General features: G+C 37.5%; 1 protein-coding gene and 1 long non-coding RNA gene across 3 annotated transcripts in view; one reads left to right on the top strand and one right to left on the bottom strand.

Moving 5' to 3' along the window:
• Nucleotides 1–25,976, bottom strand: part of PTPRG (protein tyrosine phosphatase receptor type G) — a 765,140-nt gene that overhangs the window by 26,742 nt on the left and 712,422 nt on the right. For both annotated transcript variants that reach the window (XM_064367285.1, XM_064367284.1), the window contains 6 exons: nt 16,384–16,475; nt 8,565–8,661; nt 4,199–4,281; nt 3,873–4,007; nt 2,547–2,681; nt 157–329 (listed from right to left, as the gene is read on the bottom strand). In XM_064367285.1, the coding sequence (XP_064223355.1) occupies nt 157–329; nt 2,547–2,681; nt 3,873–4,007; nt 4,199–4,281; nt 8,565–8,661; nt 16,384–16,475 (715 nt within the window). The remainder of the gene's footprint in view (nt 1–156; nt 330–2,546; nt 2,682–3,872; nt 4,008–4,198; nt 4,282–8,564; nt 8,662–16,383; nt 16,476–25,976) is intronic.
• On the top strand, nt 5,949–10,794 carry LOC105724329 (uncharacterized). Its single transcript, XR_001109009.2, has 3 exons — nt 5,949–7,532; nt 7,838–7,913; nt 10,328–10,794. It is a non-coding gene; the product is annotated as an uncharacterized LOC105724329 (long non-coding RNA).

Raw genomic sequence — 25,976 nt, 5'->3', positions numbered from 1 at the left:
AGAGCCTCTTTAAAACTATTGTAAGTCTTACCCATCCCAGTTTCTAGTGGAAGATTCAGCTTCTAAGTTAAAGCAGTAGTAGTCATTGTGGTCCAAGATCATTGAGTCCTAAGTCCCCTGCCCCACCTACTTCACATACTGAATCCCAGGCCCTACCTGCAGTGCACCAACACAGGGCCCATTTCTGGCATCCGAGCTGCTGAGGATCTCCTCACGAAAGTCAGTACTGGAAGAGCATATTCGGGAACTCCCATGTCAGGCCACTGTGTATAGTGATACTGGATCACTACCCTTTCATTCTGACGACCCTTGGGATTTCCCTTCTGACCCTGTGAGAAAGGTGGAAAAATATGTCTTTAAGGTGAGGGGTGGACATTCTGGAAAAAAGTAATGTAAGGCTGTCAGGACACATGACCACTGATCTCATTCACCCTAATCACTTTTCCCAGGCTAGGTTATTTCCTCTTGTAGCCAACTTTCATGCCATTAAATGGAGACATTACCAGGCTGTATATGAAGTATCACTATCACTTAGAAGAGAAGACTAAGACTGTACTAAGAACGAACATTTAGTATTTAGTATTAGTTTTTTTGGATTTGGAACTATCCAAAGCACTTGTAATTTTCTTGCAAGTCCTCCATTTCCTGATTTTCTGCCCCAAGCCCAGATCTTAGTACTTTTCTTTCATTTCTCTGTGGGCTATGAGTCCCATTCCCTCTCCACTGTCCAGGCTGGACCTCCAGGAGCCAGAGTGCTGGTTGCTGCTATAAACTGTCCAGGAAGTGATGGGAAGATTCTAAGTGTCAAATACTTCTGTCTTTAGAGTCAGAGGCAATGTCTCATTTATCTGTCACTTTCATAAATGACTTTTTCAGAGTAGTTTTCCTTTAAGTGACTGAACTTTTTATATAAATTTTAAGTACTTTAGATGAAAAATTTCCCCCAAATAGATGACATGCTATATGTTTTGTTACTATCAATACCTCAATAATTTCTAAAGTTTTTTGGATGACTCAGGGTCATTAATCAACATTGAAGTTTGAAGGGTGTCTGGTCCTGTGCTATTATACATAGGCCCATGATAGCTTTAATTCTGTTAACTCTCATTTTTCTACTTTTTCCCGTATGTAAAACACCTAAAGTTCCTACTTCTTCCTCTGACTTAAGCTGTTTCTAAAACAAGAGCAGGTGGGCCCTGTTTAAATACCTGAAAGATTCCCATTAGTTGGGATTTTTAAGTTTTATGCTGGTTATTGATTATCTTGAGCCAGCCAGCAGGTCTATTTTATAACTAACAGAGAACACAGATGTTGTGCAACACTACTAATATTCATGCTATTTCTTTCATTTTGGGAAATAAACATACATAGAAGGGACTGTTAACCTGGGATCACAGATGGGCTTTGGAGCCCCTGAATTTTATATAAAAATGTGAGTAAATGTGAATGCAAACGGGGCAAGGAGGGTACAGTTTTATCACATTTTCCAAAATGTCCAAGACACCGAGAAAATAAAATTATCCCATTGCTGCAAACAACTGCCATACCCAAGTTCTGTGAAGAACTACATTTTTTAATAAGCATCTATTTACAGTTCTTAATACAGTAATTCCTCCTTATCTGTAGTTTCACATTCTCGAGGTCAACCACAGTCCAAAAATATTACAGTATTTTAAGAGAAAGAGTATACATTCATTTAACTTATTACAGAATATTATTGTTCTATTTCAGTATTATTAATCTCTTACTGTGCCTAATTTATAAATTTTATCATAGGTATGGATGTACAGGAAAAGACACTGTACAGAAAAGACATTGTATAAACAGGCTTCAGTACTTATCTGAGGTTTCAGGCATCACTGGGGGTCTTGAAACATACCTTACACAATTAAGGGGGGATTGTTGTACTCCTGTGATGATTAATCTAGGATTGTTGTTGTGACAGTGGATTTTGAAAAAGAAACTGAAATAACCTGAAAACAATATTTCCACAAGTGTGATGCTCAGTGTATTTAGTAGTTCTGTAGAAAAGGGTTTTATTTTTAACACCAGTGCTTTGGTCACTTAAGTTCACTGTAAATTTCTAAAATGGCAGGGGGATATACATTATGTAGCATTCATTTTCTATTCTTAGTGAACAGCAGAATCTGACTTTTGCAAGAATCTTACAGCACAAGTATTCCTTGGAACACACTTTGGGAAACAATGCTTTAAAACCGTCAGAAAACTGAAATTAAAAAGCTAAATCAAACAGATGCTGCCATATTTGCTGAGTATTACCAAAATCTAAGAGGATGATTTTTTAAAAAATGAAGCCTGTTCACATAGAGATTAAAGAGCTCAATCAGGCCAGTTAAATTCTATTATATGCTTTGCCAGTACCTTTCACAGCATACACTGATGTCAATCAAAACAGTTGTGAAAAATGTTTTTAAAATACTTTTTAAAAACCAAGTTGGTTATGAGATTTGGCTTTGGTTGTACAGTAAGTTTCATACAAGTATAAAAAGGAGATGCACTGGCAGCCTACCCGATTCCTTCCGTACCTTTTTCATTTTTGTGTTTCTGACTGAGAAACGACGAACAGTATAGCAGGCATGTACTTTTGTGCTCTTCAGTGTGACAATAATGTTTCCATACTCCTCACTATTCTCTGTTGGCCAATACTGATCACATTTTCGCTGCAAAAAGAAAAAAGTTGTAAAGTATAACTGCAATCTATGCCACCATTCTGTTGATAATGTAATTTTAAACGACAATGTTAAAACACAGGTAAGAATGCCATTTGGTTGACCGAAAAAGGAATACATGAGTTTAACTGCTTTAAGGCAGGTATGACCTCTGATGAGGTTGATGGCTTGGGAAAAGTTTGTGTAAGACCATGTGAGAAATGGGCCTAGTAATTATGACCACCTTTCAGTATATATGCATTTTAAAAAGGGACTAAGAAAGAAACCTCTGTGTCTGACCTGTAAGAAATGTGGGTAGCCTTTGTTATAAAGGGAGCTTAAGTATCATTTGAAAGCTGGGCTGAATTTATGGAAGGTCTCTTCTGACTGTGAGAATCTTCTTGTTATAACTTGGATCACCAAAAGTAAAACAGGGACTCCACAACATGAAGCAGTGGTGATTTTGAGCAGGGAACCTGAAGTGTAGTGTCTCTTATTTTTATTTTTTGTGTTTTTAATTTTTAGTTTTAGTTTTGGGGTACATGTGCAAGACGTGCAGGGTTGTTACATAGGTAATGTGTGCCATAGTTGTTTGCTGTACCTATCAACCCAGTGTGGCAATTCCCTGAAGTACAACTTTTATTCCAGCCTACATTAGCATCATCTAGTGTAAACTTATAATCCAACAAATTCTACAGCATTAGTTTCTTTAAAAGGTCCTCTTAATGATGGTCAAACTGTTCAAGCAATTTTTGCTTCCCCCAGTCTTAACTAGTAGTAGCTCCTTGACTACACTATGCTTCTTTCAACTTCCCTGTTTACTATTCTGTCTGTCCCCTGTACTTAGAATGCCCTTTTCTTCTCTTCTTAGCCTGCATAACTCCTCTAATCATTGCTCAAGTCTCATCTCAAGTATTAGCTCCTTTAAAAAAATTTTTGTACAGAGGAATGTACAGAGGATACACTGATTCATTTTGCAGCATTACATTAATACCCTGTTCATCTCTTTCATCACATTTAATCATTCTTATAATGCCTTAGCTCTCTTTCCTACTGGAACATAAGCAAGGTAAGAGCAGAGAGAACACTTTCCATTTCTGTAACTCTTTATACCTTGTCAAGTTACTACCTTACAGCAGGTACTCCATAAATATTTTTTGAATGAAGGTGCTTTATTAAGATAGTGAGTCAAGGAGCTCTTACTCTTCCTTTTTCCACGAGGTTTGTAATCATCACAATGATTCCAGTGTTTTGTTCCCAAATCATTCTCCAGAAATCTTCAAATGTAGACTTCAAAGGTCCTTGGGTGGCAATGTAAGCTTTCGCTTTGTTGTAACCCTTCAAAATGACACAGCACAAATTGAGATGAAAGCACTATCACAGAAGACCAGTAAATAATTCAGATACTTTCCATATTGAATAGGCTTTGTTTTTAGTAAAAGCTCTGTACAGTATTAAAATACATTGAACAGTTTCTTCTGCATTCTTCAATTTCCAGAAACAGGTTTATAGTAACATTTCTAACTTACATCAACATAGTTTGCATTAATGTAGTCGCTGTGCTTGGAGTCTTTTCCTGGTAAAGGTCTTAACTTCACCCTACTGTGATCATCTATAGAAGATAAGAAAAAAAGCAAAAATATAATTCAGAAACTAACAGCATTCTGAAGCACAACATAAGGCAATCAGGTAGCCCAAGAAAACTTTTGGTAGAACAACCAAATAGAGCATTCAAAACCATCCCCCAAATATAGACCCATTTCTACATCTCCTGCTCTCAGGATGCAAATTCATTTAAAACGATTACAAATTGCAGTCCTCCAAAATGTCCTCATTCTATATTTTAAAGCCAAGTTCAAAGGTATTTGCTTGTTGTGTAATTTGAAGTTCAAAGGGCTTTGATTATGCCCTATGCCCCAGTTCCCTCCGCATTAATACAAATATAAAAGGGTGACTGATGATAATATCAAGTCCAAAACATCTATTAATATTTCAGGCAGTTCCATTGCTAATTCACTTGGATTCCCTGCTACCCCAACAGAACCTAAGTAATTGAGGAAACCAGAGCTTTTCTCAAGAGTAATGTCATTATAGGAATGTGAAGTTAATGTTCAGATTTTAGGATCCACTTAACCTCAGTTTATGAACAAAAGTGGGGAAAAGTGATACATGATGTGTATCCAGTTGCCCAAAAGAGTGAGCCTGCTTCTTTAGGATAGCAAAATAAGTAAAAGGAAGCTGAGGTCATAATTTTATTTTCCCTAGGTAGAAACAGAATAGGCAAAACCCAATTTATGTTTCTGTCTATAGTCATTGTCATAAAACGATAGTTCAAAAAGAAGTTCAATGAGTGGATCAGCACAGGCATTTCCTCAGAATATACCAAGCAGTTTTTGAGAGCCCTCTACATTCTTGGAGCTGTGAACTGCTTCTGTTGTTCTGACAAACTTTCAGTTTAGGGTTGACATGAAACAGGTGTTGCTTGATATAAACAGGCCCCAAAGGAAAAATTTATTCTAAGGCATCTGCATCCAAACTGTTATGCCTTAGTATCCATTAGACCGTATAGTGTTAGTTCTTAGACTGACAAATAAGACATTAATAGACCAACATGGGAGGTGATTTGGTGACATCCACATATACCTTGAAAGTTGTGACAAATCTGTGAGAGATTTTTCGTACAACATGTTTCTGGCACATTCACAGTCTCATTTTACTTGTGTCTGTGATATTTCTATGCTATTCTTCGGTATAAAAAGCATTAATATAGGTATATATGAAGGCAGTCAATGTGCTCAGAATCTAAAACAGAACACCAAAACCTAACTCCCTGAATGTTTGAAAATAAAACCACATCTAATTTGAAATTGTGAAAATAAAATCACAAATGAAGTTGTGAAAGTGCAACCCACATTTAACCGGAGAGATGGTTTTCTAGTAAAACACCATGACCTCTGGGCACATCACAAAGAAGTTGCTTTGATTTTTCTCCTCCTTCTCTGCCACAATGCTTTTAGCAAGGCAGTAAGGCCATTAGAAATAAAGGATGCTGTGGTGGAGAGAATGGGGTGTGTGTGTGTGTGTGTGTCAGATGTGTATATATCCTTTCTTGATTTCTCTGGTTAGAAAGGAGGCATATCCAGATAGACAAATCCTCATAGTCACAGCAGTGGTGAACCTTGATTGAGCTGGCCATCAAATACTGCCAAAGTCAATCCAAAGACTGGGGAGAGGTTTGACTTTCCTCGTTGTTCTCCCCCTGCCTTTTTTAACCTCAGAAAAGTAGAACAAACAATCCTATTCAAAAGTAACTTGGAGTTTTTGTAACACTTTATTTAGAAGTAAACTATCTCTGTTTATATTGGACATCTTGAATATAGAAGTTCAAGGAATCCACAAAAAATAACTACTAGCAAAGATGGGTTCAGCAAAGTTTTAGGATTCAACCTACAATTGTATTTATATACACTAGCAATGAGCAATCCAAAACTAAAACTAAGCAAACAATTTCATTTACATTAGCATCAAATAGAATAAAATACTTAGGAATAAATTTAATAAAAGAAGCACAATAGTACAATTCAGACTATAAATAATTGAAAGAATAGCCAAAACAATCTTGAAGAACTCACATTAAGAAAGTGAAAAGACAATGCACACAATGAGCAAATATTTGCAAACTACATGTTCAATAAATTATCTGTATGCAGAATATATAAAGAACTCTTACAACTCAACAAAAGACAAAAGTAATCTAGTTAAAAAATGGTAAAGGATCTGATTAGACACTTCTCCAAACAAGATACACAAATGGCCAATAAGCATGAAAAGATGCTCAACATCACTAATAATTAGGGAGATGCTAAAATCAAAACTATAATTGGATACCACTTCATGCCTGTTAGGATGGCTATTATTTTTTTAAAAAAATAAGAGTTGGTGAGGGTGTGGAAACACGGGACCCTTTATATATTGTTGGTGGGAACGTAAAATGAATAGCCACTTTGGAAAAGATTTTGATAACTCCTCAAAATTTTAAACATAGAATTACCATATAATCTAGCAATTCTACTCCTAGGTATATACCCAAGAGAACTGAAAATATATGTCTACATAAAGACTTGTACATGAATGTTCATAGCAGTATTCATACTAGCAGAAAAATGGGGAAAAAAAACAACTGTCCGTCAACTGGAAACAAAATGCTGTATATCCATATATTAGAGTATTATCCAGCTGTAAAAAGGAATTAAGTACTATATATGGTACAACATGGATGAATCTTGAAATCATTATGCTAAATGAAAGAAGCAGACACAAAAGGTCACACATAGTATGAATCTGTTTATATGCAATGTCCAGAATATGCAAACCCACAGAGACAAAGTAGATACAGGGTTTCTAAGTGCTGGAGAGGAGGAATTGGGAGTGCCTGCTAACGGGTTTCTTGCTGAGGTGCAAAAAATGTTCTAAAATTAGCTGTGGTGATGATTGTACAACTCTGTGAATATACTAAAAGCCACTGAGTTGTATATTTTAAATAGGTACTTTTTTTTTTTTTTTTTGGAGATGTCTTGCTCTGTTGCCTAGGCTGGAGTGGAGTGGCGCAATCTTGGCTCACAGCAACCTCCACCTCCCGGGTTCAAGTGATTCTTATGCCTTAGCCTCCGGAGTAGCTGGGACTACAGGTGCCACCATGCCCCATTCACTTCTGTATTTTTTATAGAGACAGTGTTTCATCATGTCGGCCAGACTGGTCTCGAACTCCTGGCCTCAAGTTATCTGCCTGCCTCGGCCTCCCACAGTGCTGGGATTACAGACATGAGCCACTGTGCCCGGCCTTAGATGGGTAAATTTCATATGGTATGTGAATATTTCACGAAAACTTTAAGAAAACATTATATATTAGTGTTCAAATTTTAAGTGGTCCAATTTAAATGCACTATTAAATGTAATTCTGTGTAATGTAGTCCCTACCATGGTATATGTTAACTATAAATATCTATGCCCCTACCCTTAGTATCAAAGCATATATTAAATGTCAGTGGCCCAAGCCCCACATATCTATGAAATGTGGTCTTCTAGCCATAAAAGTAGCTTGTGCTCCTACAGTATTCCTTGAGGCTCTGTATGAAGAATGTCCATTTGTTTGCGTCCCTAACCTACAGAATATTCCTGACCGTGGTAATGTGATAGATAGGGCTGAGCACATGGACCAGAAGGCCTGGAGACTCATCATTTAAGGTACGGACCAATTATTTAGTCTTTCAAAGAATGCTCGGGAGGCTGAGGCAAGAGAATCGCTCGAACCCAGGAGGTGGAGGTTACTTTGAGCCAAGATCACGCCATTGCACTCCAGCCTGGGCAACAAGAATGAAACTCCGTCTCAAAAAAAATAAATAAATAAATGAAGAAGGAAATAATGCTTTGAAATTCAGCTTGCTTCATTCAATTCCCAATATTTTCATTTGTATTTAAAAGATTTGGCCCCTTACTATCACACTGGTCTTTTAAGTGGAAAAAAAAAAAAAGAAAAGAAAAGAAAAAAGATTTGGGCCTTACAGGTTAAAAACCATTGTCAAGATAGCCAAATGACATTCAAATTTTGGCTCCCGACATTTGATATGACATCACTTCATGTGAAAATAGTGAAGCTCAGAACATTTTCTTTCAGTCACCTTATTAAGCTCTCTGAGCTCTGACAGCCTAATGAAAGACTAAGGGGGAAGAAAATGTCCCTACTTCTACACTGTTGAAGATGGGCTAATGAGAGGTTAGCTTGCAAGTATCATTCTTTCTTGGCATCCTGCTTCTGATTGCTTGGTTTTCAGCTTATACTCAGCATGAAAATTTAATTTCCTCACAGTTGAAGATAGTCTAAAGTTTATTACTCACATGCTAAAATGTTGATGTATCTGTTTTTGTGCTTGTTTTCTGGATGATTGGAATGTTCTGCAGTGATGTTCATATCAGCAGTACAGCGCTGGACTTCCTAGTGAAGAAAACAGCAGGATTTTAGACACAGTTTAGAAACAAAGGAACACCATATACATTCAAAGGCATAAAATATTTACTCACTCCCTAGCCACAGCCACCATTACCTCCCCAATCTCAACTTCAGATATAATTATATATTTATAACAAGTTTATGAAGAATGTGACGGTATAAAGATTTCATTCTTTAATATTTCATCAATCATCTACTGTATTCTAGATTTTGACCTAGTCACTGGGATGTAAAACATTATCTCTTTTTGAATACATCACAGTCTATGGGTGAGAAAAGTATTCAAAAAGATAGTCAAACATGATGAATAGAGAAGAGGCCTGAAAAAGCTGTGATGGGAGCACAGAAGAACAGAGGAAGGCTTTAGACAGGTGAAAAAATGTACCTAGTCTTAAAGGAAGAAAGGGAATTTCTAAGAAGTATAATCTCTACGATGATTTGCAATATGCTTAGAGGCCTGATAGGCTCATTTATAATTGTGAGGCTACAAATTGACTCTGAAGATTCAGTGCTGAAATAACCCTAATAATAGGCCAACTAATGGTCATATCTCATATATACAGTCTTGACAAATTATTTATGAACTCAAATATTTTAAAAGTTATACTTCTTTGGAAAAAATAGCAGTAGCAGAAACAACGCTCTTACACCACCTTGGCAGTGGATATAAACATTATCCATTAACCTAGCACAATGTTGCTAAAAAGCCAAATTTTACTATACTATATGCTTCAAACCCAAGAAAGTACTGGAGCTAACTAATAAGGGAAGTCATTAGTGGTGCACAGCTGCTACAAAAAGCCTGAGCAAAGTAACACAAAATTATCAGGAGAAATGTTTTACACAGAACAAATGTAGCAGAGTTTAGGAGCATGCAGACTTTTTTTTCCACAAAGGAGTTGCATAGCAATTAGGGATGTTTTCCATAGTATTTCTATTAAACATAATGAAAACAATGAACTGCTTGTCTTTTATATTCACAAAGTACTTCCCAGTGAGAAGTACACTTCTTCTAAGGAGGAAGTCACTATACTCAAAGAATTTAAGGTATAAAAGCAAAGAATTTCTGTCTGTTCAAAGAAATAGTATTCTATGACTCTCTAATTGTTGGGCACTGTATATTGAAGTTTCCATAATTATAGTCCTTCCCAGCTGTCCATTAAAAAAAAAGCCCCCACAGGCATTAACTGAATCCACCCTTTTAGGGAAAGTATGTTTCATGATAGTTTTTACCCATTCCTTACGCTTAGTAAATTTAATAAACTCCAATATTTTCTGTTCTAACATAGTTTATAACCGATGCTTTGGAAAACACTGGTTTAAGGAGCATCAAGGCTGCCCTTTGGCTGTTCTCTAAAATGAGATAATAAAGTGTGGTCACAAATCATTCTACATAAGAACATGAGCGATGCTAGCCAAACTTAGCATATTGGGACCTGCCTTTTGAAACTGCCTTAAAAGACCTAAGACATGCTCTTTTGAATAGTTTCAGACAACTTTTGAAAATGGATTTGAAACAAGTTATTCTTTTGTTTTCAGGTTTCAAAGGTCCCGGTTGAGTTGTTCAGATATCTGATGCTGAGAGATTGTAGCTTTTACTACCTTAGTGTGAGATTTACCTTTTTTTTTTTTTTTTTTTCCTGTTGTACAGATTTGACCACCCTAGCTATGGACTGAAGTTGGAGCCTCTTTTCTAATATAATGCAATTGACCAAGACTGCTTGGGAGCAGCTGTCAGCATTGTTTAAAGCTGTCATTCAATATGGCCAATCAAACTCTTTGTTATCTAAAACCCCTTGTCTGATCTGTTGCCTCTATTTCACTTTTCCAATTATATGAATGACAGAAACAAAAAGCAGTAATAAATATTGTCAAATCTGATTTTATTAGAACCCATAGGGTTTGGCCTTCTGATTTTGTTTTGTAGATAGTAATGTCATCTGTAATTCCTTGCAGTACTGCTTGGCTCATTTAGATGCTGATAATATCATCAGATCCTGGAGTGGCTTTCTGTATCAGAACTGCCATTTCAAAGTTAACATGATTTTAACAGGTGTTAAAAGCTCTTTAAAGAGACACCGGCCCATGGACTATGCATTGTAAAGTTACCTATTCAGAACTCTGATAAATTCAGAACTCTGTTTAAGCTTGTTTATCTTCTACTCTCTATATAACAAAGCTAGAATTCTCAAAAAGAACAGTCTGAATCTTAACAGGCACATAAGCAAAGGAGAAGGCCAATAGAAGACAGGTTTAAAATAAAGCAAAAAATCAAAAACTGAACAACCCCTAAAATGTGATACCCCCAGAATTCTAGGTAAGTGACATAGGCTAAATCACTCCCTACCTAGAGTCATTGATGCAAGAGGTTATCTAAAGAGCACTTAAAAACTTGTCCTACTATACTGTGGCTCAATTAAAGAAAAAAATAAATAAATGCAACAGAACATCTAGAAATCTTTCAGATTGCTCAGTTCCACAAAGGAAGCTGAGAATAAATTACCTGGATCTGGTTACCAAGTATTAGACCAAGTAGGGGTAACATTCTCAGTGCCTGAGTTCAGGCAGCCTACAGTTGTGTTAAGGAGACTGTTCTACAGAAGACCGATGGGTTTAGGTCATGGTAGTGACCCAGTGCATGTACAGTGTCAGACACAGAACTGGCCTTTGACGGGTGCTGGTTACACTGCATCTTCTGGCCTCTACTCTCCTCTGCTCAGGGTATAAATTGCTGCCAGACTGATTTTCTTCAAATGTTGTACTGACTGTTACTCCCTTCCTCAGAAACATCTGGAGAGATTCCACATTTCTTTAGCCAGGCTTTCAAGGTCCCATCTTATCTTCCACTCTCTTCCCAATCCCAGACAGTATTAACTCCATACCCTTCAAAAACACCATTGGATTTTCTGCTCTTTGCTTTATTGCCATTTACCTTGGTAAGAATGACTGTTCTCTTCCTCTGTCCAAATCCATGTATCTTTATCTAAAATAACTGTTTGCTCCCCGCCCCCCCAGAAAACTAACCCATATTTGGAAAGTATAAGCATTATTATCCTGCAGCTGGTCTGTAACATAATTATTTTTCATGTTTAATTAGGGAAATCTGGCTACCTCCCTTTTATCTCCTCTTCACAAAAACCTCAAACAACTGTGATTTATCTCATAACCATTTAAAAATGTTTTTCTTAAGATGTTTAAGACCAAAAACTGGCATTTGTGTCCAAAAGGCTCAGGAAACAAACTCTACAGCAAGCTTGTCCAACCCATGGCCCACAGGCCACATGCGGTCTAGGATGGCTTTGAATGTAGCCCAACACAAATTCGTAAACTTTCTTAAAACATTATGAGATTTTTTGGCAACTTTTTTTAAAGATCATCAGCTACTGTTACTGTATTTTATGTGTGGCCCAAGACAATTATTCTCCCAGTGTGGCCCAGGGAGGCCAAAGATTGGACAACCCTGCCTACAGGATCATTTTCTGCCCTCTTGCAGGCAGCAGTCAGTGCAGCATTACATCTCTGACCAGAGACTTCTCTATTATATGTCATTAGCAGCCTTGGATGTCTCCCTTCATTATCTAAAATGACTGTGGCCACTGGTCCCTCAGAGCATGGGCTCAGGTGGACAAAGCTTTGTTCTTTTGATTTAAGATGAACAACTGCCCCAAATTTAGCACAGCTGGTTAACTGCAATAAAGGCATTCCCCCAAAGGATCTTGTCAAGGGGCTGTGGACCTCTGGCCTCATCCTGTACTCTGCTTTTAGACTTCTGATTCTCCCAGTGCCTGCCTGTTAATTCTTCTGACTCATGGAGCTTTGGAGTTCCTTCCTTTTGAAAGAGTATACTAGCACTGCTTCTTTGGAAGGCTTCTGCATTATGATTGCGGGGGCCGAGGAAGAGGCTCTCAATCTTTTAATACTACTCTGGGAAACGACTCCCTGGAAAGACAGTGAGGTTGAAGTTAGCTCAGGTAGCCAAGGGAATGGTGTCATCCAACGCTATCACAAGAAAAGGATTGATGTTATTTCTAGTGACTGCAAATACTGTATGATGTCGCTTTTCAGAGTCTCTAGAATTTATCTGACAAGGACAAAAAGCTGGCTTTCAGCAACACTTCTAGACAAAAACTCAAAATTACCTACCAGGGAATTGTTTTTCTCATTTGCCAAGCAGCAAAGTTCTGAAACTATGAGAGTTATTCAACATTTTGTGCTTCCGAGATGTTTAACCATAATGGGAGAGAATTTTTGCTGAAATCTCCAAAGAAAATACACAGGTGCCTTTGTCCTTTGCACTTCGTCGGAACTTTATGCCTGTACAATAGCACTTATTTTGCCTTGTCCCGTTTCTGTTTTGGTTGTGTACACCCTGGCCTCCCCCAACACGAGATTGAACTCTTTGAGGGCAAGGACTGTAATTCATTTTTGTATCTTATATTATGTCCAGAAAATGGCAGATCCTCAGTAACTGTTAGATGGGTTGTTTTAGTGCCTCTTAATGGCCAGTTGTTAACTTTTAAGTTGTATTTCTCTACAATTTTAAGATCAATACCTTGACTAATGTTAGGTCTACATGTTGGATAAGATGCTGACCTAAAATTAGTCAAAACATTAATATTAGTCTTATAAGTATATTAATCTTTTAAGTCACATTCTCAGCTATCTGAGAAGGCTAGAGACCATAAAGATAATGTAATGGTCACCTATTACTCCTAGTGGCGGGGGCGGGGGGGGGTCCTAATTTGACTGCTCTCTCCACCTTTTTGTATTGTCAAGGCACAGCGGCATGATTATTTCTAGTCACTTGCAAGCTTGCTTATTTCTCCTTCTGACCTTGGCTCATTACAGGACATTACTCTGGCTTTTTGGTGTGTTTTTCCTGAGGCAGGGTCTTGCTGTGTCGCTCAGGCTGGAGTGCAGTGATGCAATCATAGCTCACTGCAGCCTCAATCTCCTGGGCTCAAGGGATCTTCCTGCCTCAGCCTCTGAATAGCTAAGCAGACTACAGCTGTAGTGTCACCACACCTGGGTAATTAATGTATTCTTTTATTTTAGGAGATATTCAAACTTGAGCTAGCTGTGAATGCTGTTTTATCTATCTATCTACTGGGAAGAATTATTCTGAAATTAGAGAATCAGTAAATTTTCAAAAGCACTTCTGAAAGTAGGCTGGTTGGGAACTCCTGGTATCAAGCCATCCTCCCGCCTTGGTCTCCCAAAGTGTTGGGATTACAGGTCTGAGCCACTCTGCCTGGCCCAGGGCACTACTTTAAAGAGTCTGGATGGTGTCAAGGTGAACCATGTGTGTTCAAGTCAGATAGGAACTTAAACCTTAATGCTTAAACCTTACTGCTGCCATTTCAAAATGTAGCCACCCACAGCCTCAGTTTTCTCATGGGTAGTTTCATCATCAGTAAAATGAGGACAATAAGATAGCACCTACCTCAGGAAATAGTGGAATGATCCACGCACAGTGCTAACTAGTAAATGCTGGCCATCATTATTCCATGTAAATAGGTCTGGAAATCTGAGACTGAGATTACCTTAACTCTCTTACCATAATAAAAGTTTGTTTTTAATTACACAAAATCTTTTTCTATCCCTTCTTACAAAGCCTGTTACTATCTGTTCATAAAATAGCTGTAATAGCTTCTTACGTTGCCTATTACCAGTTTTCCCTTTCAGCAGTTACCCAAAAGGAATACTACTCTTTTAAAATACTTCAAATTTTCACTTAATTATAAAGTGACAATAATATTGGTGAGCTTTTCTATTTTCTTATTCTCCCCTTTATGTTGCTGCTTTGCTGTTCTTTTTAGAAGGATATCCTTCCTATTCTGAATAGCTCTGATTTTAAACCTTTCAAACCTGAAAAGATTGTGAAATGACAACAGTCATTTCACCCTCCTGTCTGCCCTCCCCATTCCACTCCCATAAGTATCAGCTAATACTACTTAAGCTATAAAGTTCAACGTAGGTGATTAAAGCTTTTAGCTGCAGTATATTTTTTTAGGATGGAAATAGGGTACAGATGCCCAGGATTTGTTAATGGGCATGATTTTGATGCAGCAAAGCCCATTTTAAGTCAGATCAAGTTTACAGAGGTGTAGTTGATTATTTTGAATAATTAAATGGTGTCAAAACCAGCTGTGAGGAATAGCACTGGGGTCTCAAATCATAAATAATTGAGAAACCGGAGTTGCATTTGATCATCCTGATCAAATTCTGCTCTCTAGAGGATAAATGTTTGTCCTGAATATCATCAACATTGTTAAATGCCTCAATATTCTTGTTCAGTCATCCAGCCAACAGTCAATTGAACTAAATCACTTTAACACCACACACATTAGCTGTCCTCATGAATACAAAATGTTTGACTTAAACCATGTTCTTTGTAGTTGAATAGGCACCTTTTTTAGTAAGCATCTAATAGCAATAAATACTTGACATGCTTTTGTTGGTTCCATAAAACATATGACTTCATAGAATAAATCAGAGGTTCTTTCGACCACCTTTGCTTTCGTTCTGCTCAAAACAACAAAAACTAACAAAAAACTAAGAGAAAGACTTAAAACAAGTCATCGATATAATTGCCTTTATGATAGCCTTTGGGGATTCCAAATGTGCATAGATGGGCTTTTTGTCCTGTTTGTATTTCTCATTGTTCATTGAAGGTAACTGCACCTTACAGCTGTATGACTCCTAGATGATCTTAAAGTGCTTACCTTCCATTACTTCATTTTGCCCCTAACCAATTTTGTTGAAAGAGGTGGGTAGGTTAGCAGCATCGTCATCATCATCATTTCTATTTTAAAGTAGAAATGAGACAGAAAAAGGAACTGACTTACCCATAAAGCTAGAAGACAGCTGAGCTGCCATGAAAACTTGGCCTCCTCGACACAACTCTTGCTGCCAGAGATGTGCCTTAGTTAAGCGCCTCAGTGAAGAAAAGGGCAGTCTGTTTAATAGCTCCTCATTGACACCCTGTCACTGCTGAACTGGCACGGAACCCAGAGTTGGCAGGGTGGTGCATGCCTCTCTCTACCTTGTTTCCTACACACCAGTTCTTAAAATCAGAAGGCTGTCTTAACCCAAGTCTTCTCTCCAAGGATTAATAATCATGAAAACAACAACAGTCAACCTTTGCATGGTTCTTAACAATAAACTTGGCGTGTTTAAAAATGTTAATCATTTATTTTCTCCAACAACTTTACAACATAGGTGACATTGGTGCCATTTTTTAAAATGGGAAAACTGGGGACCCTAAATGAGGTGATTGGCCCGAGGATTATGAGGCTCACTACTGATGAAGCTAGCATCATTTTTCAGACACTAAACCTGCTATCTTCACTACACCATGTGCACTGCAGAAAAGACACAGAATTAGGGAGCTTTGTATTATGATTGCTGTTCCCAGTTAGATGAAACAAGAACCTGAAAAACAATCCCTACCAGTTTGCTTCTTTTCTATCACTAAGTCTGTTCTTTTATAGAACTACAGGTTCAAGACAGGTACAATCAACTCCCCTTTCACCTAAATTTTATTGGGAAAAGAATGCCTATTAAAATTATAGATGAAAAGAAAAACTCCCCTTTCCACAGTTAATTGTTTTGTTATGCTTGGAATGAATTCAGTTCAAGTTTCCAAAAATCTGCATAAAGTACAAGTTAGGTTTCTGGAAGTTAACTTCCAGCTTTGAAACATACCTCAAAATCCTCAGAGAACCCATGCTGGTTATTAGAATAGAGCTCACCGATGTGTTTGACAAACTGTTTGACAGGAATGGCTTCCATGTCATCTGGGGGAATACAATAATATTCAGAGTTATAAAGAATACTTCCATAAAACAAATCACACTGATAAAGCATACGTAAGATAAATACTTGATTTTGGCAAAGAGCAAAATAATATCACCCAAAATAGATGTCCTGAAGAAAAGTTTCAGGATTTATTTTACATTAGGATCTCATTATGACTTTAATGCCTACAAGCTAGGTTAAATACAGTTTTTAAAAAAAGGTACATAGAGAATTCCCTTTACTTTTTATATGCAAGGCAATTTACATAGTTAAATTACCAGAGCATACTCTTAACTAAAAGTGTGAATTTATCCAGGGTACCCATTTGCCAAGAAATTTTATCACACACACCGGGGATTTTGTTTTTGTTTTTGCTTTTAAATTGCTGTTCAATGGAGTCCAGCTTGAATTTCGAGCAATTAAGTTCTATTTCCAATCTTTTAAATCTTAAGCAATCCTTTATACACAATTATAGATAGATGCCATTGTACCAGCTGGCTCTGGGTACAATGCCATCTATCTTTAAGTGTTCAAAATTTTAGCTCAAGACAGCTGTGTCTACATGATGCCAAATAATCAGTTTGACTGAATTAACTGGATTTTTTTGGTGTTGACAGACTAGGTATAGATTCAGGAAGACTCCACATTCCAATTTATTTCTTGTTGTCACTTCAAAAGGCGACTTTCAGTTCATAAGCCCAAAGTATGTTTTAAGCCTATTTATCCTGATACTTGAGTACTGCTGTAAAATAGCCATACCCAACTAACTGGAGCGCCCCAACCTCCTTCTTCCCTTCTCCCTCGACCCTCCCCCACAAATATTTCCTTTTAAAAATACTCTGCTGAATTTGAGATAAACAACAGACATGACATTTACTTTATTCAGAGTGAAAGATCTTTGGCAAACGCACAAACATCTAAACTGCCACAGATGCTTTTCTTAGCAAAGGGTATGAAGATCTGTATGTGTAAATGAGGTCCTACTTTGGCAAGAATTTTATAGATCCAGGCCTGACAATCTGATTTCTCTTCATCTGGTGACAGTTAACATTGACTATGTCATTCCTTCTCTTCTTTCTTTCGAGAGAGCAAAGCTCTAGGGTGGCTTTTTGCATCTATTGACATTTTCAAACTTGAATCATTCTTAAGTGGAAAATAGCATCTCTTATACTTTGTTTTAGGAAGGTGACTTGTATGTTCATAATCCAAGTTGCTTAGCATAGAAATGTTACTTATCAAATAGGTGGTGCTCTGTAAGCACAAATTCTTTCTGTGTGAACAATTAAAGTCCTAATCATTTTAATAGGCAACCTTATGAAAAAAATTGCCAAGTTATTTACAAATATTTCAGAATTGAAGATGTTCATGAATATGCAATCATTCTGCATGCCCAAGAAATCTATAGCTCTCATGATGTAACCAGCATTAACAGAGTAAGCGGAGCCAAAATGTTTCTCCAGAATATTTAGCAGAATGCACAGTTCAAGAAAAATTTCCAAAATTATCTGATCACTTCACTTAAAATGTTTAGAAGTAAGCAAATTCTGCAGTCATGATCAGTGGCAATGAAAATGATCTCAAGTTGAGAAAAGGGTTACTATGTACAAAGCTAGAGAGTCTCTAAAGGATTAGCCCAAGAATAAACTCACATTCAAACAAGGGGTAAAATGGGTGAGATGGGACACAACCTTACCACAGACTCTCTCTAGTATATAGACCACAGCACTTTCATTACTTAGAAATGACACATACAACACTGTTTTCAAGGGTAGTGTGACATATTTAGTAGAGTAATAGGTTGAAGGCAACATTTATACGACAATGATAGTTTAGAATTTCAGATTCCCAAGAACTTAAAGTGTTTAGCATAGTAAGTGATTAAGATTAAGAACATGGAATGTAGATCAAAATAAGAAAAAACACGTCAGCTTTAGAGCTGTTTTACTCTGTAAGGTAAAAACCACAGCATTTTAATGGCCATAGCCCCCCTCAAATCATTGAAAGAAATGCCTTCAGGTTAATGGCTTATTGTTTTTTTCTGCAAAGTGCTCACCTGTAATATCCAAGCTAATGTCACACACACATGCCCAGAAATCAGTATGACTGCTACCACTATGGCTAGAAGCAGCAAAAATCCAGTAGAGCTCAGTATGATAATCATATATGACTCACGAGTCTCTCCAATTTGCATCTTTATCCAAGGAAGCCTAAGCACACCCTCTGGGTTTCCAGGCACCACCAATAACGTCACAAAGTACCAGACAGGCAGATACACATACAGATGCATGCTGTACTGACCACTGTCAGCTATCCAGATAATACAGCATTTGCTCTGGCAGTCAAGATAAATAGCTGAGAAGTCATAAATCTTTTTTCTTTATATTGAGATGAAATATAAGGCTATGACTAATTATTCTAATCATTGTCTTCTCATAATTTTTCTATTACATTCTCTCAACATGAGCCAGATGATTATAAAATCAATTTAGTAAAAGGCCAAGCAATTAGGACAGCATCAGAGGCCTGATCTACTCAGTTTTTATCTGAAAAGGCCCTGTGTGTTTTAAGAAGACATTCATCCAAAACATGTTATCTCCACCTAAATGTCTGAGTTTCCTTAATGATTGCAGAGAATATTAGCAGCACTAACTAGGGCAGGCATTTTCTGGGTAATTTACATGTATTCACATGTACTCCAAGAAATGGGTACTCTTTTCATATCCATCTTACAGCTGAAAAAAGTTTAGAATGGCAGAAAAAGCTGGCTGCAGACCCTAGATAAAAAGTGCTATGACTCAGAATGGGAAACCCCTGGATGAAGCCTTTTCTCACCACCCTAGTTCTCAGCCAGATATTAGGGAGATAGTCTCTGCTCAAGGACATTTGTGTTGGTGAAGAGATGAACACAAGGGAGAACAAGAGCAGTGTAAGCATGTGGTAAAGACTACAAGTGCCATTAAATGGATGGGTTTGATGACTCAGGTAAGAATAAATATCACTGATGTGGTGGTGGTGGTGGTGGGAGAAGCATAAATGAAAAAAGGGGCTGGAATCAAAGTGAAGATGTTTTCACTGACTACAGATTAAATGGGAGATTATTATGGTATAACAAAAGCAAGATAATGATAAAGTTGGTAGAGTGAGAGGAAAACCACCATTTATTAAGCCCTTACTGGTTACCAGGCACTATGCTAAAAGTTTTTCACACATTTATCTCTGTAAAAACCAGATGAAGGGAACATGGCTATTCTCAAAGTACACATAAGGAAACTGAGGCAACTTGTCCAAAAAGACACAGTTAAGTGGCAGAGCTGAGCTTTGAACCCAGGTCGGTTGAACCCAAAGACTATATTCCTGTGTACTTTGATATACTATTTATCTTCATTCTCAAAGCACTGTAATTTCAAGGAATAACAAGAAATTAAACTTTTAAATTCTTAGTATCTTGGTTAATCTGGTAAGTTTCACTTGGTAATTTTGTGCTAATTTTTTTTTCTTTTGAGACATGGTCTCACTCTGTCACCCAGGCTGGTTGGAGTGCAGTGGCTCAATCGTAGCTCACTGCAGCCTCAAATTCCTGAACTCAAGCAATCCTCCCAACCCAGCCTCCTAAGTAGCTAGGTATAGTTCCATGCTACTATGCCTGGCTACTTTAAAGAGATGGGGTCTCTCTATGTTGCCCAGGCTGGTCTTGAACTCCTAGCCTCAAGAAATCCTTCCACCTCAGCCTCCCAAGTAGCTGGGACTACAGGCCCATGACACCACACCTGGCTTATATTTTTTTGTAGAGATGGGGTTTTGTCATGTTGCCCAGGCTAGTCTCAAACTCTTGGGCTTGAGCAATTCTCCTCCTTCTACCTCCTAAAGCACTGAGATTATAGGCATGAGCCACTGTACTCAGCCACTGTTTGTACTTACAAAATTTTCAGATACCAAAGGTTTAAACTAGGCAAAAGTGGGACCACTACCATTATCACTAAATCACCCAATTATAAAATGACTGACAAAGAGAATCAGTACCTGAAGAGGTGGGCTTATTGTTATTATATATTATGTACCCTTAAGTTCCCAGATTTTAGCTTTTTGTGGTTAGAATTAAACTATGTACATAACTGGCCTTTTACTTTGTTTAATCCACAACAAAACCTCCTTATGTACCACTTTTGATGAAGTTTGAAATTAGGTTTGTAGGTACCAAAAGCAGAGCTTCAGAAGAGGGTGAACTGATGACAGCAACTTCTACTAAGAAGAAAACACCAAAGCTGAGATAATACTGATCTCACATGCAACACTGTAGGAAATAAAGAACAAGGCATTTGAACATAAAGCTGTTTCCAGTATCTACAGTTATGTATCTGCTGTACTTGTATCTTCAGAACTGTTAGAGGGAAATCGCCAATACATTAGGCCTCTAACCTACTCATATATGCTAAATTTGCTTTCTCTTAATCTTAAGGAATAACTGACAAATAAAAGGAACTGTTAGCTTTCTTGCCCATAGTTTTTTATTTGATATTAGAAAGGGAAAATAAGCAGCCAAAGCTATCCCTGAACATACACCACAGGGAAGAGCTGCACAGAGGGCCCAGTCTGAATACACTGCTCCTGGTAAGGCCATTAGCTTATAACTCAGTAAAACTGAGTATCTGTGCTTCTTATCAGCCACCAGTGATGAGATGCTTCCTGTGTATCAGGAAACCAGAGGCAGTCGTATGAGTGGAAAAGCCAGAGCCAGACTGCATGACTCCACTCCTCTGATTCCCTTTCCTCATCTGTAAAATGGGAATAACAGTACCTAAGTCATAGAGTGTTATGAAAAGTACACAAGATAACACAAGTACTTATAAGAGTGCCTGGCATTTAGTAAACATTTCATATCTATGATATTGTTAGGTGCTACTTGCTTTACATGCACAACTTTATGTTCTAGGGGCTGTGATTACTCTGATTGTCTAGGTGAGGAAGCTGGCTAAAAGAGACCAAGGAGGTTGCCCAAGGCTACTGTCATTATCAAGTATTAGGCCCAGGCTGACTCCAAAGCCTGGGTTCCTCCTTATTAGATGAACTCCCTAGAGCTTACATTTAAAAGAAACCTTTTTTTTTAATTGTACTTTTAAGTTCTGGGGTACATATGCAGATCTTGCAGGATTTTGTTACATAGGTATACACATGCCATGGTGGTTTGCCATCTCCATCCCCCCCTCACCTACATTAGATATTTCTCCCAATGTTATCCCTCCCCAATCTCCCCACCCCCTGCTATCCCTCTTCTAGTCCCCCATCCCCCAACAGACCCCAGTGTGTGATGTTCCCTTCCCTCTTCCTATGTGTTCTCATTGTTCAACACCCACTTATGAGTGAGAACATGTGGTGTTTGGTTTTCTGTTCTTGTGTCAGTTTGCTGAGAATGATGGTTTCCAGCTTCATCCATGTCCCTGCAAAGGACATGAACGCATCCTTTTTTATGGCTGCATAGTATTCCATGGTGTATCTGTGCCACATTTTCTTTATCCAGTCTATCTTTGATGGGCATTTGGGTTGGTTCCAAGTCTTTGCTATAATAAACAGTGCCGAAATGAACATACATGTGCATGTGTCTCTATAACAGATTGATTTATAATCCTTTGGGTATATACCCAGAAATGGGATTGCTAGGTCAAATGGTATTTCTATTTCTAGATCCTTGAGGAATCACCACACTGTCTTCCAAAATGGTTGAATTGATTTGGTTTTGAGGGTAAGCTTCAGTTACCTGGAAAATTCACACTGGTAGACTGGTCACCTTGATGATGCCAGGTAGATGAAGTGTTATGGTATTTACTTTCCTGCCAAGATGCTTACCTGCTGTGGTTGATTGGTTTAAGGTCTATTTAATAAAATATCCCTTCTTGCTTACTCTGGAAGTGTGTGGGTATGTATATAAATACCATTAAGATTCCAGAGGTCTTTAAGTCACCCACTCTATGAACAATCCCTGTAAAGTTCATTTAACCCTTAGCAGATCTCTCAACCCTGTCCCAAATTCCAACCAAATCTCCATGGGCAGAGAAAACATACAGGGCCCTAGCATAGTACTTGGCTCAAATCAGTGCAGCTCAGACCTTATCCCCAACTCCCCTACTTCCCTCCACCCTGCTCCAACAACTGGCCTGTTACCAGGTACTGTTAACCACACCTCTAGCGGATAGACCACATTTTCAGGAATTCAGTCCCCTGCCCCTCCTGTCTGCCCTCGCAGTCTCTCAGAGGCCAAGTTCAGGTCTCTCACGGTGTTTGGTAATACCTTTGTGTCAACTTGGGAAGATAAAGCAAATATGAAATAAAAGGACATTATCAAGATTTCCTGAGTTAGGACACAACAAATAGATTTTTGTCTAAATCACACTCTTAGGATGCATGGAGTATTGTGGAGGTTGGAACATTTTATTTCCTGCCATAAAAAGAAATCTCTTTTCATTTATGACACAATGAAGTCAATAAAGAAAGGGCTTCATTATAGTCAAAAGACCAATGAATCTCCTTTGGAGATAATCTCTGTATAAATAAAATATGCCAACAAGGTTGGTTTAATCCCAAGGGTTTTAAACTGCATGTTTAAAACCCCTTTATATTCTGGCACCCTGCTGAAGCCAGTGACCTTCAAATTATTAAGATGTATTTTAACTGCTGGAAAGGCATGAATCATTTCTGAATTTCTAAGCTACTGGTTAGCAGCAACATTTTGTTTTGTAACGCTCTTATTAGAAAGTTAGATTTTCTAATTTCCAGAGAAAAGCATTTGTAAGGACATTTGTGTCTGATAGTGCACATATTTAGGAACGCCCTTTCAATACTCTCTATAACAGGTTAATTTCATGAGCTAAGTTCTGATTTTTAGAAGTTTATATATAATGAAAGTCTAAAAGAATTACAACGTAGTGAATGCTTCATTAATAACTGAAATATCATTCAAGTTTGTTTTTTCAAAAGCATATTCTTGAGTCACTAGACTTTTAAAAGTACTTGTCCATGTTAAGAATATTATGGATCTTAAAGAGATTTGTGACCAGTATTTTAGAAGATGGAAAGCATATGAGCGGATTGACAGCTGGGTTACTGCCTTCAATGATGCTTTATCCTCACACTGAAACAATGGGAAACCAGTAACCAGGGAACATTTTCTTTTGAAAAACCCATAGTGAAATATATTGAGTCAAAGCCCCTTTCATTCTCCTGCAGAAGTCACAGTTTAACTTCTCTCTCCTGCTCCTGCTTTTCCCATATGTCATGCATGGAACAGGCACTAACAATTCAAAATTTATCTGATAAAAGAATTGATACTACCTTTATAGTGACTGGAATCCTGGAAGCCAACCTCAAAAGCACTTCTTTCAAGCTGGATAAATACTCTTGCATTATGAGTTTTTTTTCCTAACGTGGCTAACTAGCCTCAGTCACCATATATATTCACAGTCTCTGTCTAGCATTTCTACATTTTGCATAAGTGTTAGGTGAGACCAGGAGAAAAAAGAGTCTTCATTCTTGAAAGCTGTCTTTGCTATACTAAACCAGAAGAACACATTGAAGATCCTAAATTCCTGTTAGAATTAGTAAAACTGATCATTTAAAATTCTTCAAAAACTCCTATAAACTGCTATCTCAAAGGGATGAGTATCACAGGGTTGGCAAAGCTTTCCTTAATCATTTGCCTATTTTATAATAGTTTCTAAAAGTCAGTATAACTTACTGATTCCATGTATGCTTTGGGATTTAAAGATACAAGCTATTTATGAATTTTGACCACAGCAGAATCATCCAAAGTTGCGAAGTCAGTGTCTAAATTTGTTCAACATGGCTGTGACTTGTTTTCTAAATCATTTAAATCACATAGACCTGTTTTTGTGCAGGGAATGGATACCTTCCTGAGTTGAGTCTTTCTCTCAGGAAGGAAGAAAATAAAAATAAGTAGAGAACAGAGATGAGAGGGGAGATTTTTTAATATGGGGAAAATGTCAACCCAAGAATTATGCCCTCCAGGAGGATGAAAGAGAATTTAATGGAAAAGCAAATGGTCAGTGTTAGTGAGAGAAGTTAACGATCAAGAAGTCAGCAAAAACTAAAGAGAATATTCACATGTATTTGAAGATGCCTTGATTTAATGAAGCAATACCCAAATGAAGACTCTAAGTCCTGAGATATCAAAACTGTCACAGTCGTATGCCAAGAGGTGGCAGAGCCATTTCTAAGCATCTGTGCTTTGAAGTCACACAGAGAATTCCAGTGTTAGTGCCACTGTTTAGCTCTGTAACCTTGCGCAAATTAAATACATGTCTCCAAACCTCAGTTTCTTCATCCAGAAAATGGGAGTGTCAACTGTACCTGTCTCTATAGGACTGTAGTGAAAATAAACATAATATACTTTGTTGGTACATGCTCAATAATTACTAGATAATGATTTTTTAAGAGGTTAACTCTAAAATAAGTTCTAGGAACACAGTAGATTGTGTATTCTACAGTGATGACGCTGGAGCTCTGTTTTCACAACAGCTTGGTACTTGAATTCTCAACTTTACCCTGTTGCACATATTTTTAGCCAGTATAATGATTCAGTTTACTGATTATATCCATTGTCTAGAGAGTGAAGAGCCCAAGTGGTAAAATAATTTGATAAATCTGGCACTCAGTACTCTTGTTATTTAGGTTTTGAGCAAGGATAAAATATAACTGATATTGAATGGGTAGAATAAATACTTCATAGGAGCTCTATAAATCTCATATCATTTTTAGAAAGAAGAACAATTAGGTAATTTCTAAGAAAAATCATTTAAAATGATTCCATGGAGGTCTCCATTAAAGAAAAGTTGTGGTAAAAGCTTTAGTAAAGTGAAAATAACTCACAAGTTTGTTAAAAATTGTTTTTCTTATATGAGACACAGGTGTACTCCTGTAACTAGAAGAAATCCTAAATAATAGAACAATGAATTGTTTAACGTGCTTTGTGAATTACAATATTTTCCAAAGGTAACCATTAAATAGTACTGTGGGGTTTTATTTACCAAAAATACAAGACTGTGATCAAGCTGCAAGTTTTTAAGAAAAGGTCATTCAGGGTAACTCAGTTAAGGGTGAAGTAAGTTCGTTTGTTTAGGCATGCTCCTAGGAAGGCTATGTTAGCGATGAAGACCTGAGAAAGCAGATTAGCCTCACCTGTCGTTCCACTAGGTAAGCCCTGTAACATCACACTGCCTTACATTTACAATAATTCATTTTTATAAATGTGTTACAGCTTGTTGAGAATGCCTCGCCTATGCCAAGTGAGGCATACAACTGAATACATGGGCTTCTCAGTCAGTGGAAAATGTGAAGGAATCATCTTTTGATATAGTTATATTGCTAGTGAGTGAGTATGAATTAGAAGAAACTCATATTTAAAAGGAAAAAAGAAACATTTAAAGAAATGCCTCTGGGTTTTGAGTATTTACCTTCTTAATTAAATAGGTAACTGGAAATGAAGCAGAAAA

This window comes from Aotus nancymaae, unplaced genomic scaffold (genome assembly GCF_030222135.1).
Source record: "Aotus nancymaae isolate 86718 unplaced genomic scaffold, 86718_ANA_hifiasm-v0.15.2.pri h1tg000067l, whole genome shotgun sequence".
NCBI lineage: Eukaryota > Metazoa > Chordata > Mammalia > Primates > Aotidae > Aotus > Aotus nancymaae.
The sequence above is the reverse complement of the archived record's forward strand: the minus strand, read 5'-3'. Positions and strand labels throughout refer to the sequence as shown.